Source organism: Canis lupus, chromosome 24, assembly GCF_011100685.1.
Source record: "Canis lupus familiaris isolate Mischka breed German Shepherd chromosome 24, alternate assembly UU_Cfam_GSD_1.0, whole genome shotgun sequence".
NCBI lineage: Eukaryota > Metazoa > Chordata > Mammalia > Carnivora > Canidae > Canis > Canis lupus.
In genome coordinates this window covers 33,962,929-33,979,845 of record NC_049245.1, presented here as the reverse complement: position 1 = coordinate 33,979,845, position 16,917 = coordinate 33,962,929, and the positions used below count along the sequence as shown (strand labels likewise).

The window sequence follows — 16,917 nt, the reverse complement described above, 5'->3', positions numbered from 1 at the left end:
ATCTAGCAAACTGTGAGCACAAACAAATCTATAGAAAGACATAAACCATGGGGTCATAATACATCAGGATATCCTACACGATAAGCCAGACGCGATTCTAAGAGCGTTATGCATGATAAGTATTACCTCATTTAACTTGCTTCATGTTGACCTTATGAGGCACATACTATTCCTATTCCCATTTTACAAATGAAGAAAAGGAGTCATGGAGGTTAAAGAACATGCCCAAGTCTGCCCAGCTAGGAAGTAGTAGAGCAGAGTTGTGAATGTAGGCTAGTCTGATTCTATAGCCTATGTTCTGATCCACTCAGGTCTTGTAAATGGTAAATTCCCTGATTAGGTTTAAGCTAAGAAGGTTGAAGTGTCGGAGTTCTGTGTACATGGCACACCAGGTAGATGCCCAGGGCCATACTGGCAGGTCCCGGGCAGGCTGGCAATCACCCCACTCTCTGTGCCTCTTTCCTCCCTTGTCACCTATTGGCAAGGACTCCCTCCAACACCAGAATGTAGGAATGAAGAATTTCTTGGCCTCTGTTGGGTCATGTGAATCCTTTGGGAATTAGAAAGAAGAGATATTAATCATTTCACCTGCACATAATAATGTATGTATGCACATAATATTGCAGAGGTTTCTCGTTAAAGGACAATTGCTGGCTGAAAAGGACAGAGCATCACAGCATCACCACTTCTGTGTATTCCTGCCAGAAGTGTAGAACGTGGATCTAACAATGGAGAAACATCAGACAAGTCCCAATGAGGGCTGTTCTACAAAATAAGTGGCCTGTACTCTTCAGAAATGTCAAGGTTATGAAGGACAAAGACAGACTAAAGAACTGCCACAGATCAAAGGAAGCCCAAGAGATGAAAACTAAAGGCAACATGTAACCCTAAACTGGGTCCTGGACCAGAAAAACAAATTGTTTCTTTTGCTCTAAAGGACATTAGTGGAACAACTGGTGAGATTCAAATTAGGCCTGTGGATTAGACGATATAGAAATAACACAGAGGAAATAACACTCATGTAGAGAGTTATAAAGCAAACAAACTAAAATGTTCAATATTTGGAGAATCTTGGCAAAGGACATTCAGGAATTCTTTGTACTATTTTTTGTGACTTTTCTGTAAATCTGAAATTATTTGAATATTTGAAAAATATTTTTAGAAATCCTGAAGTCTAGAGCCATAGTGCTTCATTATGTAGTAAATGAGAATTGCACTTAACTGTCAGCACATCTGAGCTCTGCACACTTTCTGTGTCTACAGAAAAGGCTAAGAAGTGTTCTCATGAGACATTACCAGAGCAAGACAGCAAGAAGTTCCTAAACCATGGAATGCAGTGCAACTTGGAGGTCAAGAGCCCAAGTTGTTCACCTCTACTGCTCTGTGACTTTAGGCAAGCTATATTAGCTCTCTGTGCCTCAACTGGCTCACCCGGAAAACTGACATAATAATAGTATTTGCCAAGGAGACTATCTAAATGACATTAGGAAAGGGAAGGAATTCTTTTACAAGACCCAGAACACCACAAACCATAAGGGGAAATGTTGAAACATATGATTACATTAAACAGCAAAACTTATGAATGACAAGACACCATTAATAAAGTAAAATGACAGAGAAGACCTAATCCTAACAGTAGATTGGTATCCAGAATATGTAAACAACTCCTGTGGGCCAATAAAGAAAACAAAAATGAACCCAATGGAAATGGTCTAGAAATATCAACAGGGGGCTCATAAAGGAAGTAACTTAGATAGCCTGTAAGAAAATATGCTCAACATCACTAAATTCAGGAGAATTAAGACTAAAAGAACAAAGAGATCATTGCATATCTATAGTCATAAGCAAAAATAAGTGAATGAATAAAGTCTGAAAGTATCTAAAGTTGATAAGGGTATCTAGAAATGATACTTGAACACTGCTGGCAGGAGTATACATTAATACTTCTTTGGAGAGCAGTCTGGCTAAACCTCCTAAAGTTCAAGATGTAATATATACTACAAAGTCAGCAGTTCCACTCCTAAGGGTGTATCCTCACACATATTCCAAGGGGGTATGTACTAGTGTAGTACACTTTGTAGTAGAAGGAAAATCTGTTTCTTAGTACAGATACACAAACTATGGCTGATTCATACAATAAAATACTATATAGCAAATAAAATGTATATATTAGAGCACTAGTTCTCAGACTTTAGGATGTATCAGAATCACCAAGGAGGGCTTGGGAAAGGGCAAATGGCTGGGTCCTTACCCTTTTTTTTAAAAAAGATTTTATTTATTTATTCATGAAAGACACATGGAGAGAGAGGCAGAGACATAGGCAGAGGGAGAAGCAGGCTCCCTGCAAGGAGCCTGATGTGGAACTCGATCCTGGATCCCAGGATCCTGGATTCCAGGATCATGCTCTGAGGCATGATCTCAACCACTGAGACACTCAACCACTGAGCCACTCAGGCGCCCCTGGGTCCTACCCTTGAAGTTTTCTGATTCAATGGGTCTTGGGTAGGGCTGAAATTCTGCATTTCTAACAAGTTCTCAGCTGTTACTGATGCTCCTTGCTGATCCACGGGCCACAAAACTAGTTATAGGTCTCAGCACAGTTAAATTTAGAAAACCTAACAGAATTAAAAAGATAAAAGTTGGGAAAGGATACATAAAATATATCTAAACACATTAAACAATAATATACAGATTGAAGATATATTGATATACAGATACACCTTTATAATAAAAGTACAAAATATATGTCGGAATGTATTTCAGGAGAGTGATTATTTGGGAAGGGAGAGCAAGGAAATGGGAAGAGAGTCTTAGCAGTGAGTAGAAGGGTATGTATCATATTTTTTTAATGTACTTTTAATGTACGTTTGAAATGTTTAGGAATTTTTGAAGTTCAAATTATATAGCACCTATCTCATGGATGGATGTGAATAATAACTAATATAATGTGAAATTTTCTGGGTGAGAAAAGATAGGAAGATGAAGTTGGGCCACAAAAATCTCTGTCTCTGTATATCTAACCAGAAAAATAGTAATAATTAGAGATACCAGAAAATTAAAGGAATTAATCAATTCAGCCAAACAATGAAAAATCATACTTTATGGCATAAACATCAAAAAGGAGCAATCGAGGAAAGAAACAGAAGATTCTGAACTGTGTCAAGTGTGTCACGTGCCCAGAAAAGGATACCAGGAAAGCAGGCAAATCCACAAAATCCTGAGACTTCTCACCTACAGTGAGTGAACGACCTGGGGAAAAGTAAAGAAAAACAAAACAAAACAAAACCCTGGGTGTATATGCCCCTATCTGGCTCCAGGAGCTCTCAGCAAAGGTGGGAAAAACCACTCAGCTTCCATTTTCCTGGGTGCCATGATGAATTATGAATTTTTAAGTACCCGAAGACCATTTGTCCATAGGCATCAGGCACACCCTGCGCTCATCACAGGTGAGACAAACTAGACAATACGGTGTGTCCCTGTTTCTTTTCTTCAAGTACTTACTGTTTGTAACTATACACTCAAGTGTGATTATTCACCTAATTCCTCTCTCTCTGCTAGGCAGTAATCTCCAAGATAGCAGAGATGGGTTTGCATTTGCTGCTGACGGTGCTTGGAAAGTTGGTGTCTAATAAATCATGGGGCCACCTAGTAGGTATATAATAAACATTCAGTGAGCAAATGAGTGAAGGGGGCAAAAAATGAGTGGTTATCAAAGAAATCTGAGTTCCCATAGCCGTTCCAACTCCGCAGCCACTATTTTTACTTGGCATGCACTATTCACCAGGAGAATAACTAGACCCCACCCCCCCCCCCCCCGTAGACCCCCCCATGGGGTCTGAGGCATATCCTGGCTAACAAAAAACCCTACCTGATTCATAGAGCAATAGCTGCGATTAATAAAGTGTATTTACAATTGTGTGAGCAAATTCCACTCCCTCTGATAAATTATTCTAGGGATTAAATGAACAATACAGCATTTTACATGCTTCACAGGAAATTTATTTTTGACATTGAATAAATATTGCAGGAAGAAATAATTCCAAAAGAACCTGTAACTGGATCACCAGAAGACTTTTGCCCCTTGTCTGCGAAACGAGTAGGGTACACAGCCTATTTAGATGTAAATTTAAATAAAACGTTTTCTCTACCTCTCTGCTCTCTTTGTTCCTTGGGATCCGGAATTTACAGGAATGTGTATACACTATTCTCCAACACACACATCCACATTGTTTTCTGTTTCGCTTTATGAAAAACTAAATCAAAGCATTTTAGGATTTCAGTGACCTATCTCCACAGTTAGAATGGAAAGAGCTCCAAAAATTAGAAGAAAGGCGAAGCCTTTCGTGGCGGACGGAAGGGACGGAGCGTGGACCCAGCCTTAGCCGGGGACGCCGTTACTAGGCAACCCCTAGCGTTCCCAACCGCCGCCGGGGAGCCACTTCCCCCTCTCGTTGCCAAGGAGATCGACGCCCAACTCAGCCCTGCCATAAACCCGCGCGCTCTTGCGACACTGCCGCGCCTGCCGCTGCGTGCGCGCCCTCTGCCCCCACTCTCCGCCCCGGCCGCCATTGCCTCGTGCCCGCGCCGGTCGGTTGGTGGCGCCTTTGTCCTACGGCGGGCAGGTGGGCTGAGGTGGAGGCGGCAGGGGCGGGCCTGAGGCGAAGGAGCGGCCGGGAGCCCGCCGCGCTGGTAGCGGTGAGTGCCGGGAAGCGGTGGCCGTCCGCCGAGGCGTGGGGCTCACGGCAGGCGGTTGAGGGGGCCCGGGCCGGACCGGGAGGCTGAGGCGGGAGGGCCCGCTCGACGCGCTGTCGCGGCCGCGGCCTCGGCTCCTCTCCGGGTGCGCGCGGAGCTGCGCATGCCCGGTGCGGGGCGCGGCCTCTGGCTCCCGTCAAGCCCAGGCCCGGGCCAGCCGGGGCGGCCCGTGGTGGGCTCGGGTCCGGGCGGCGCCGCGCCGCGCCCGCCTCTCTGCGCGCGAACCGCCGGCAGTAGTTCTCCGAGCTTCTCTGTAGGGTAGGCCTGCACACCCCGCGCCTGTTTCTCGAAATGATGAAGTCGTTCGCCTGCGGGTCCTCAGCGAGTCGGTGGCGCAGGTCGGGATTCGAACTCGGACACAGGCGGCCCGGCCCGCCACTCCGGGCGTTCTCCCGGGCGCCGCGCGGCGAACCGAGCGCTGGGCCCCGTCGCCGCCGCCGCCGCCGCCGCCGCCGCCGCCCCGCGGCCCCCTGACAGCATCTTCGAGGCGCCTTGTCTCCTTGGGTGATACCCGCACTCCTTTTATAACGCGGACCCCGGGCCCACAAACTGTGCCCGAGGTTACCGCGGAAATGAGCGCCGGCGCCCCAGTCCGCTGGCTCTTCCGTCTCCTGACCCAGGGCACTCTCCGCTCCCAACAACCCGCCGGGGGCTTTTTTTTTTTTTTTTTTTAATTTTTTTTTAAGGACGGCGTTTCCCAAATTTCAGTCTCTCGCGTTGCACCTTTCTGTCCGTGTACCATCTGTACTGCTATTTACCAAATGTTAATTTTTTTTCCTTTTAAACCGACTTTTTCTTCCTTCTTAAATGAATTTAAGGTGGAAACGTAAATCACAAGCCGTATAATGGAAAGCCAGTTATTTTTCTAATGCTCATAAACAAAATAAATACCTATCTATTAAAATAAACAGTGCGTCCTTGTTCCTCCTGAAATTATTCTGCGTTCCACGCTTTGGGAAACGCTGCCCTAAGGAGTATGGGGTTAATTGTGGTCCTGGCTTTCGCTCTGTGCACAGAATTTTTCCCGGAGGCATAGCGGGTTCCATGAAATGCCCCAGGATCTTCGGGGATGGTAATTAATATTATAAGGCTTTCTTCGTTGTAAGCCGTTCTCATTGTTGATTTACAATCCGTAGTCCCAGGGAACCGCAGGAACTTCAGCTCAAGTGCACCCGGTGTGCCTCCTCAGTGTTTTTGTAGCGTTGCGGGGTGTGGTAACCACCTGACAGTTTCTGCATAATGACGATGGAGCAGTTTTGGTTTTTGACAACTCCAGATTTAATGTTTGTATGAGTCAGTCTGGGTGTGAAAACTAACTTTCATGTTGCCTTTTTCCAACCAGTAAAGCCCAAGCTCTTTGCATTGTGAGTAATGGGGATCTCTTGGCCGTTTAACATCTATTTCTTCCTATACTCTACTTTCTTTGCCTTTCTTTTAGCTCATCTGTCACTCTCCAGATACTCTTTGAAACCTCTGATACGATCTTTTAACCTAAAACATAGAAACTAGCTTTCCATGTAGAATGTGCTGGAGAAACCATATTTCAAGGCCCAGTGGAAGGAATTTTTCTAGGTGCAGGTTGTTCAATGTCACATGCCAATGAACACGCATTTAAAGAAGGATTTAGGAGCTCCTTTGTACTTGCTAGATCAGATGCTGTCAATTGGTGAATTGTTGAATAAAGCTAATTAGATCTTTCAAAGAAAGGGAGGCATTGACAGATTAACTTATTTCTGTAAACAGTCTGTTCTATTTGTATGGCCTGTTCATAAACTGTTTTTCTGTGTGAGAGAGCAGATTTACTTTAATCCATTGAAAGGAAACTCAGAGAAGTGTGCTTTTAGGCCATTCAGGTGTTGTTTTCTCAACAGTTTAAAAAAAAAAAAATCCACATTCCTTGGGGTTACTTTGGTAAGAGCAAAATGTAGAACTTACAAATAAGGCTAGGATGATTTTCTTCACATTTCTCAGCATCGGTCCTGTTTAGAAAAGAAATGAGAATTTTTTACTCAAGTCCATTTCAGAACTTCAGCAAATGGAGCTTCAGTCTGCCAGTGCTCAAAAGCTAAGTCCTTTGGTGAAGTTTTAGAGGTGTGATGAAAAAGAGTGCCTTGTGGTTTGAAACTTCATTCTTAATAACTATTGCAAAGCATTCCATCCCTATGGCCTGCAGATGGCAGTGCCTTTGTATGACTTGTTACTACTGTGAGAAGTATTGGGATTCACTTGTGCTTTTAAGAATGAGAAATCTGGAAGAGATGTATTTAATATTTTATTCCCTTCAACTATCATTGTTTCTTTGTTTTTGACTCCCCACGTAAAGAATGAAATGCAGCTCCTAAACTGTTAATCTTAATGGTAATGATGACGTAGATCCAGCAGTGCATATGATTTACAAAGCAGGTTTACAGTACCAACTCATTTGTTCCCACCAATCTTGTGAGATAGGTGAGGTATTATTATTGAATCTTTTTTGTGTATGAGGAAATAATGGCACAGAGAAGTTAGATTATTTTTGTCCAAATCACGTATTTATAGAACATATTCAAGATACTACTGAAGATAAAAGATTTTGTGGTCAAGCAAAATTGAGAAATATTGAGATTAAGAAGTGTCCTTATTCCAGAACTTTAATATGCCCAACATATGCACTGTAGATGTCCAAGAAAGGAAGATATTATTGGTGCCTCTTTTCTTGCTATCCTGTATGTATCTTTAGATCCTAGTGTTTTCCCAAATGGACTATTCTTTCTGCCGCACTGTTTGCTCTCTATACCTTGTGGTTTACTAGTGATTATCATGTGTCTTTGAGACAAGTGCTTTTAAAGCTCAGTCAGCTTTTATTGTGCCAAAAGATTTGTCCTGTGAATAGCATACACGTTTCTCTAGACTATTTGGCTTAAGCAGAGTTAAACTATCAAGAAGTTAAAAGGGCAGTGACCAACAGAAAATTACCCTCTATGTTACTTTGGTTAATGAGAAGTGTTAATGAAAGGATCAGGATAAGGCCACTGTCTGCAGCAGCAGCACATTAGAAAAATATGAAGTATACTGACAGCTAAATATATAATACCAGCATGCCTGCTGCTTTTTAAATGGTGGTTTTATTACCACCAGATATGAATATTTATAGGGATGATCATTTTCATTCTTTATCCTATCACTAAAAAAACTAAGATAATAGGTCAACTAGACCAATTACTTTTTTCTTTCTTTTTTTTAATTTAAATCCAATTAAGTAACAGATAGTGTATTATTAGTGTCAGAGGTAGAGTTCGGTGATTCATCAGTTGTATATAACACCCAGTGCTCATTATTAATTACTTTTATGTTAAGAAAATAATTCTCCAAAGAATCAGAACTTTTCCCCTTATTTCATATTCAAAACATTATTGTTGACCTACATAAAGACCAACAACTTTAGGCAAGGATCAGGGCAACTTAAGTTGCATTGGAGAATTTATAAAGCAGAATGTTTTAGAACTTTAGCTGTATAAAATGTCTTGAGTGGTCTCCTGGTTTGGATCGAGAATGCTTGAATTGCTAAAGATTAGGTTGATCCTGCAGTTAGTGAGCAAGCTTTGGAGAACTTTGAATTATGAATAATTTGACTTTAAATGAGTATACTTAATTATGCATTTGGAGATTGAGGTAGTAGTAACATGTATTTACCATGAGAGGATATAAGAAATTTATTTTTAAATCTTATCTTTTGGATATCAAGAATAATCTTAAATTATTCTTGATATCCAAAAGAAAAAGGAAAAATATGCTTTCGTTCAGTACAAAAACTTAGATTATAAACTGAACCTTTCTTTGAAAAATTTATATTAGGACAGTGTCAGAGTCACTAGAACAGTTTGTTGAAAATACATATCAGTATACAGCTCTCTAACGCCTCAACTGACCAGTCTGTTGAGGTGGGGCCTGAGGTATCTGCCTTTCAGAAGCAACCCCTGCAGTTTTTATGCACATTAAAGTTTTAAGAACCCCTGATTTAGGCTTTAGAAAATGAGTTTTCACTGGAAACAGCAGATTCTAGTACTAATCTAGTAATACTTATATCCCAGATTACTAATAGAATTGGCAACTCTGGTTTATGGTTGGGTATACATTTTAAGCAAAACTGTAATTTAACTATAAAATGTTCTTTGGCATTATAGTTTGAACTCGAGAGGTAATAGCAATAGTTAGAATATCTGTAGTTTTCAGTATTTTAATTCCTTCTATTCACATCAATAGGATGCTTTCACCTTCTTGAGAACAAAGGAAGCAGACCTACCAAGATTCCATGGTCGGCTTATTAAATTTAGATTTGACCCACTTTGCTTTTAGTGGTGTAGATATGAAATTATGTGTGTGACCATTTTTCTCTTCTTGCAAAGAGATGCATTTAGATATGAAAACCAAATGCCTCAGAAGAAGCAGGAGTTTTAGCCTCTGCCAGCAAAACAATCTGCAGAATTCAGACAGAACTTTAGTTGGCAGTTTGCCATTCAAAGAAGTGGATATTATGCTATCAAAAAGTGGCAAGTTCAGTGGTTAATATTTTTCTTGCTATTTTATAACTAGCTAATTGGGAAAAGAAGCTTAAGTTCTCAGGATACTTTTTAAACTATCAGATGAAATTAAAGAGTTGTTGGTGCACACTCCTCCTTGGTGGGTGGGGGTGCTGACCTTATAATTGGACATTGTTACTACGTTTATTACAATGGAAACTTGGTTGATGATTCCATTTCCTTTGGAGGTAGCAATGTAGTTATGTTTTCTATATTGTTTTCAAAGGTTATACTTTGACAGATTTTAGCCATTGTCATGACATTTTCTTTGTAACATTATGTTTATGGGTTATTACTCCTTGAATACAGGAGTTAAAGAGGTTTCTAAATGGAGGATCTGAGTATATGTTATGCATAAGCTAAAGGGATAAATAGATAATACAGTTCCCAAATACTTGCCAGGAATCACCTGAGAAGCTTGTTATAATACAGATTCCTAGACTTCATTCTCAGATTCTCAAAGTTTGAGATGGGGTCTGAGAATAACGTTTAACTTCATGGGTGATGCTGATATATCTTCATTAAAGGAATGCGACGTGAAGAATGAAAAAAAAATGTGTGTGTGTGTGTATATATATATATAAATATAAATGAAGAGAGGGAGCATGGGAAACTAATGGGTATAAAGAGTTTTAGTTTTGCAAGATGAAAAAGTTCTGAAGATCTGTTGTACAACTGTGAATATACTCAGCATACTAAACTGTACATGTGAAAATAGTTCATGTGAAGGGCACCTGGCTGACTCAGTCGGCAAAGCATGCTACTCTTGATCTTGGGATTGTGGGTTCAAGCCCCACACTGGGGCTTACTTTTAAAAAATAATAGTTAATATGATCAATTGTATGTTATATGTTTTTTATCACACTTCTTAAAAAAAAAGTACTAGAAAAAAATAAGGAAGAGTGCTTGGCTGTCAATTTCTTCCTGAACAGTAGGTTAAGCTAATATTGTTAGCAATTAATTACTGACTCTGGCCCTAAGTTTTTTTAATATTCCTTAACTGAAGGTAAAATTGTAACCTTTTAAACATTTTTCTGGTATCTCTTTCCTTGATTGTCAAACCAGTGACCCTTGAAAAACATCAGTATAATAGGCAATATTTTGAATGTCTTAGGTTTATATCCTCCCAACCCCCTTTTCTGGATAATATACATATAGGAAGCTTTCATTAATTTGGCTTTACTGAGACTCTATTATGGTAGCTCAGTTTACACAAGCCCTCTTGCCACCAATTTTTTCCTTTTCAAAGTCAAAGTGTTTTGTGACCTTTCTCTAACTCTGGCTTGCATCTGTAATTCCACTCTCTTTTCTTCCTCCTATCCCCTCTTCCCTACATTACACTTCCTTTAGTTTTTCTAATTATATTCTTCACACCATTCCTTCATCTTTACATATGCTGGAATGACTTCTCTCTTGCGGGTAAACTCCTCATCCTTCAGGATTCAGTTTCTTTTTAGGCCATCCCTTACTCCTCCATGTACCTCCTACCCCTTATTTTTTCCAATCTCCTGTCTGCCCTTTTCTTCTCCCCTGCCACATATACAGGCCTTCATTGTCTCTGCTATAAACCAACTTTTTTTTTTTTTATAAACCAACTTTTGATTATATTATGATTATCCGTGTATATGTCCCGCTCTCCTTTATTAAACAGTGAACTCCTTTAAAGCAGAGACTTTAGTCCTGTTATTTCCATATGTGTAAGGCTTAGTACAGAGTGTGACACATGGTAGGCCTAGAGGCATTTGATGAGCTGATTATAAGCTGTCCTTTCAAGTGTGTTAATTTAGTTCTGTAAGGATCTCTACTTGTACAGTTGAGTTGAAATTTTACCTGTGTTAAATAAACCTGTATATTACATTTTTTATAGCTCAGACTGTTACTAGTTTGGATTAGCTCAATCTTTGTGAATCCTAATTAGTGAGTTTTTTCTCTTAGCTGATGTTCTCCTTGAATCCACATAACCAACACAGGTAGAATATCCATTTCATCAGGTTGACTAACCATCCCTTGCCCCTGTTAGGACTAGAACTCAGATATGCTGATTAGGCAAGTGGTCTTTCCTCGAAAGAAATAAAAAGGGCAGGAAATTAAATGTTGATAGAGAATTTTTGTCTGAAGTGTTGAAGTGAATAGAATATCAGGAGCAAAGCCAGAAACATTGTACAGTTGACCCTTGAACAACCTGGGTTTCAACTGCAGAAGTCCACCTATATGTGTGTTTTTTTTTTACAGTACCATAAATGTGTTTTCTCTTCCTTATGATTTCCATAATATCTTCTTTTCTCTAGCTTACTTTACTATAAGAATACAGTATATAATACAGATATCATAAAAAATTTTGTGTTAATCACCTGTTCATATTATTAAGGCTCCAGTCCACATAGACTATTGTTTTTTGTTTTGTTTTAAAGATTTTATTTATTTACTCATGAGAGACACAGAGAGAGAGAGGCAGACACACAGGCAGAGAGAGAAGGAGGCTCCATGCAGGGAGCCCAACGTGGGACTCGACCCCGGGGCCCCAGGATGACACCCTGGGCGGAAGGCGGTGCTAAACCACTGAGCCATCTGGGCTGCCCAGCATAGGCTATTGTTAAGTTTTTAGGTAGTCAGAAGTTTTTTGGCTGCATGGGGACAGCACTCCTAATCCCTGCATTGTTCAAGGGTGAACTGCAGTTTGAGGTGATAGAAATTGAAGTGGTAATTGAATAAATAAGTTCTGCCCCGCTGGGTGTCTAAGGCACTTAAACATTGGTGTGACTGGCATAGACTGGTCCTTTTCCAGGTTCTGTCGTTTTTGATCAGGGAGTCTTAGCAAGTGCTAATAATGGAAACCATGTTTTTCCATTCCCTGTTGGGGCAGCATAGCATAATGGTTAAGCACTTTGGTGTCAGACAGACCTGGATTTGAATCCTAGCTCTGAGACTCCTGGTCATCATGTGACCAAAGAGAAGTCACTTCATTTCTCTAAATATCAAATTTCCTCATTCGCAAAATAGAGAACATAATAGTACTTTAAGAGTTGTAGAAAGGATTGGATGATATAATGCACATGATGCTGTTAGTGCAGGCTCTGGGACAGAATAAGCATTCTGTAAATATAAGTTATTGTTTCTCCCATTCCTGTACATAGGAATAATAATTCAATACAGTTAAAGATAGAATAATTATTTTAATTAGAGAATGAAGGAGATAATCAAATATGAGGGAATGCATAGTTTTTAAAGTAAGCTTAAAGGATTGATTTAGAAACCATAATCAGAGCATTCTCTTATCCTTGACTCATGACAGTATAACTGGTTTCATATCCCTGATGTTAAAATATACCTCAAGATCATCTTCATAAATACAGTTTAAGTGAAAAGTCCAATCCTTTCCCCTCCCAGTTTGAGGAGTTTAATGTGTGATAACCGCTTTCTTGTCAGTATGGTGTTTTAAATGGCTTTATCTTTATCATAACGTATTTCCAATTTAGTAATTACTGATTGTTAGTTGGTTTTCGACTAAGCTTTTGGAGAATTTTATTTCATTTGTAATCACTTATTGAAATTGTATAGGCTTCTGGATTCTTTCAACTGCAAACAGTGGTACTGTCACTAAGTACAGCGATTCATACTGCACTTTGTTTAACATGGTCCTTATGGTTTTCCATTGTGATAACTTGTGATAAAAACTGATTTTAAGGTGAAAAGAGTTTTTAGGATAGTACAATTAAAAAATAGAGCAAAGCAGTTTTTGGTACTATGAATGAAACATGCATTTTTATTTATAGCATTATACAAAAACCGTTGTGTGAACCCTGTCTAGCATATTAGTCTAAAATAGTACATTAGGCATTGTGTCATTCTTTGAAAGTTCTTTGCCCCAATCTTTTGTGACTTAAAACAGCTCTACCATTTCCTGTGTGACATGTTTTCTAGATTATTTTCTCGTTTGTTCCTTTTATGTAGATTCCTTCAGTTGGTATTTTTCTTATCTAAAAATCCTTACCTGAAAAGTGCTTTTAACTATTTTCAGAAGACTACTTAAAAGATATTCAGGCCAAAGTACCTTGTAGTGATGGTGATTTTTGAATGGCATTCACCTTGCTAATCTACTTAACAAAGTCTAGAGGTACCAACCAGGCTGAAGTGAGAGAGGTGCTAAGAGACTGACTTTGGATCTTAAGGCCATTTGGCAGGAGGAGAAAGAAGCATCACAGTTGCCATTATCCTCTCGTTGATTAAATTCCAGTTGTGGTTCTCTACCAGATGTCCAGAAAGGTGCCCAAATTGACTTTATGTCTTTTTTTTTCCTTTTCCTTTATATTATTTTTATTTCCTTGAGGTAGACTATATGTCTCTAAAAGGATTTAAGAAGGTAAAAATCTGATTCATCTAATTAATACAAAAGCCCCCTTTACCAGTTCCAATATTTACATTTTCAAAGAGAAACTTACTCAAATGAATGTCTAACCTCCCTTCCAGTTGATGGGTCATTATGACAAAAAATTGAGATGGGGCAAGAGGTTTTTTCCCCTTGACTCTTTAAATCTTTATTACACTTTTGTGATCAGCTCCCTGAAGTTATCTGTTCTTTTGGTAGCTTCTCTATTCTTCCTGCATTTCTGAACTCAGAGGTTTTCAAAAGTTCTGTGTGACCATGTGTTAGGATATTTTTGTGTATTAGGATTAATAGTGATGACAGTATTGTTTTCATAACTCTCACTGAAACCCATCCCCCAACCCTCCTCTAACCTGAGCAGTCCTTTTGGGTGGCAGTGAAACTATCAGAAATTTCCAAGTCTCTATTTTCTCCATATCTCACCCAAAATGGAGGTATATAACTCTTAAATAGAGGTGAATAAACAAATACTTGACACTTAAGAAAAAAATTAAGAAAATGGTTTCAGAGTTCTCTTTTTTTACAGAGGAAACATAAGCCACACTATCCAAATATAATTAATTGCTTTAGATTATTTGATGAAAATACATATCAGGAAGCAAATTATAATCAAATGGTTTAAAGATATAATAATTTTGAATTTTAAATAATTTGCCAAAAATTGCAAAAAAATTTCACTAACTTCAAAGTAAAAAAAAAAAAAAAGTACAGTATTTACCTCATTCATTCTAAATAGAACCAGTTTTGCCCCAAAAGTATGTAATTCATGACTACATTGGTCTCCCCAGTCCTATTTGTAGGTGCTCACAGAACTGGATATAATTAAACAGTGTAATAGTCCTTTTCATTTCATATGGGCAAATTATATAACATTAATAGAAACTTGCCAACTAAAATAGTACCATATGTTCTGTACTGTAACCTAAATGTTCAGGTCAAGTCAATGTTTAGAGAAGTTTTCTTTATTCACAAGACCATTTAATAGTATTTGGAATCCTGCTGGGAGATATGGTGCTTATTTAGAAGATATCTTCACACCCCTACCACCCTCAGTGTATTCCAAAGATACTTTAAAAACTATTTAATCAAAGAGATGACATTTTCCTCTGAATCCTAGTCACCCCATATTAGAGAGCAGTACGAAGTGAGTAGACTAGGTTAGTAGGCCCTTCTAAACCTGAACTGATAATCTCTACAATAACACATAAGAGAACTAGGTATTATTCCCTATAAGATTTATCATTATATGATGTGTAATTCAGATATTGCCAAACTTTCAGGGTTGTAAGTGAAAGTTCTACTTGCCATACCAAAGCCATAGTCAGTACTGGCTAAGTCCTATATAGACATTATTTTCTGATCGTTTTAAAATAGAAGGATGATAGCATTGTGTCTACTTAATTGAAAAATAGGAGAAGCAACTTGGGGTGAAATATGCTTCTCTTAGATTTATGTTACTTTCAGTTTATCAGAAGTCATTTTTCTAGATTATAATAGAAACTGACTTAAAATGAAACTGAAGATCATTCTCACTTGAATAGAAACTCAAAAGTTGACAACATAGCAGGGTACTGTGATCTCACATCATAGGACTCCCGTTGGAATTTTTTAAATACATAATTACTATTTTAAAGCACTCTAATTATGTGAGTGCTTAATACCATTTAATGTCATTAAATACACTACTAATTGCCTACTATGGAACAAGGGGAACAAAATTATACTGCAGCAGGACACAGTTTCATTTCTTCATTCAACCAAAGATTCAGATTTTTAATACATTTATTACTCTTTAAGGCATAAAAATTGGCCTTTGTTACCTTTGGGCATAGATTGGTACATTTCATTTCCTTAGATATTGCATCAGTTCTTCCTTATATGTGGTGTTTTTATTATTCACTTCAATTTTTTCAAAGCAGATTTGTTTTTCTCAAGCAGACTTTTACATAAATTAGCTTTTCTGTAAGTTTGTATGATTCCACTGTTCTCCCTTACATATTAGTAAATGCCACATTTCTCTAATGAAAACTTCTTATGTGGAGTGTTTTACTATCAAACCAAATACCAATTCTTATTCTTAGGTACTTACCTGTGAGGGTTATAGTTGCTAACCTGTAATATACTTCATTAAAAAATTTTTTCCTACATCTCATTCTAGAACATTCTATCCAATGGGATGCAACACCGAGCACATTAAAAGTAGGCCCTGCTTCATGGCATATTGGAAGTTTTAAGACAACAGCCAACTGTTTCTTCTTTATAACATAAAATGGAATTATTTGCCTTTGCTCTTTTTTTTTTTTTTAACTCTGTCTCTCCCACTGTCCTGTACTCACCCACACAAAAAAAATTCTTACAGCTGACACTCCAAAGTCTAGAAGGCAACCTTTTCTACTTTTGGAGGGGGCAGTTGTTAGGTTTGGGACTTGGCAGAGTGTTAAAGCATTGTGTTAGCCAGAAAACTGAGGGATATTCCTTACCAAACCATGACAATGTACTGCCGTAACTTAATAAAAATTGCCCAAGTGACAGTGTGTCTGCTGAATGGATTTTCTTACACCATCTGGTTGTCATTGTAGTTTTTTTGTTGTTGCTTTCATTTGAAATGTGCTGATGATTTTGTTTTTATTCCGTAGCATTGAACAGATGGGTTGATTATTCTTTTCAGATATTAATAAGGCAGCGGAAAGAAGAAATATGAATACGGCTCCATCAAGACCCAGCCCCACACGAAGGTAAAGTACCCTGAAGCAGTGAGTTACCTTGGGAGAGTTGGGCTCTGGGGAGTTAAGCCCAACTTCGTACATCAAGGGTCTTTTCTTCCCCCAACAAATCAGAAACGCTCAAGCAAACAATAAGAACATGAACCTTGTGTGAAGGGCCTTGCTGCTTTTTTTAAACATACATCAGGAGATGCAGAGAAGCTTTGCGTTTTCGGTGACAAACCCAGCAAGTTCAGCCTGCAACATGAGTTGCAGGCGATTGGAAGAGGATAAACCTCTGTCTGTCCCCAGCTCACGTGTCATTGGGAGCCTCCACAGCAGGAGGAGTGCCCCAGGGTCGTTGGTGTGTGCCATGCTGCACTGCAGTGGGCAGCAGAGATTCGACTCTTCATTCCAAATGGCTGCCGGTCCAGATGTTAACCCAGGTTTATGGAAAGTGCTGCTTGAGAGATGGCTGCTGTGCCTGTGCTGCAGATCCCCTGTTTGCTCGCATGCTTGG

The 16,917-nt window shown here is 39.1% G+C and overlaps 1 protein-coding gene across 3 annotated transcripts in view; it reads left to right on the top strand.

The window, feature by feature from the left end:
• Positions 1–4,538: 4,538 nt before the first annotated feature.
• Positions 4,539–16,917, top strand: part of NCOA5 (nuclear receptor coactivator 5) — a 29,216-nt gene continuing 16,837 nt past the window's right edge. For 2 of the 3 annotated variants that reach the window (XM_038572496.1, XM_038572498.1), the window contains exons 1-2: positions 4,539–4,695; positions 16,364–16,430. In XM_038572496.1, the coding sequence (XP_038428424.1) occupies positions 16,393–16,430 (38 nt within the window). In that variant the 5' untranslated portion in view covers positions 4,539–4,695; positions 16,364–16,392. The remainder of the gene's footprint in view (positions 4,696–16,363; positions 16,431–16,917) is intronic. The other variant, XM_038572497.1, reaches the window with a different exon arrangement.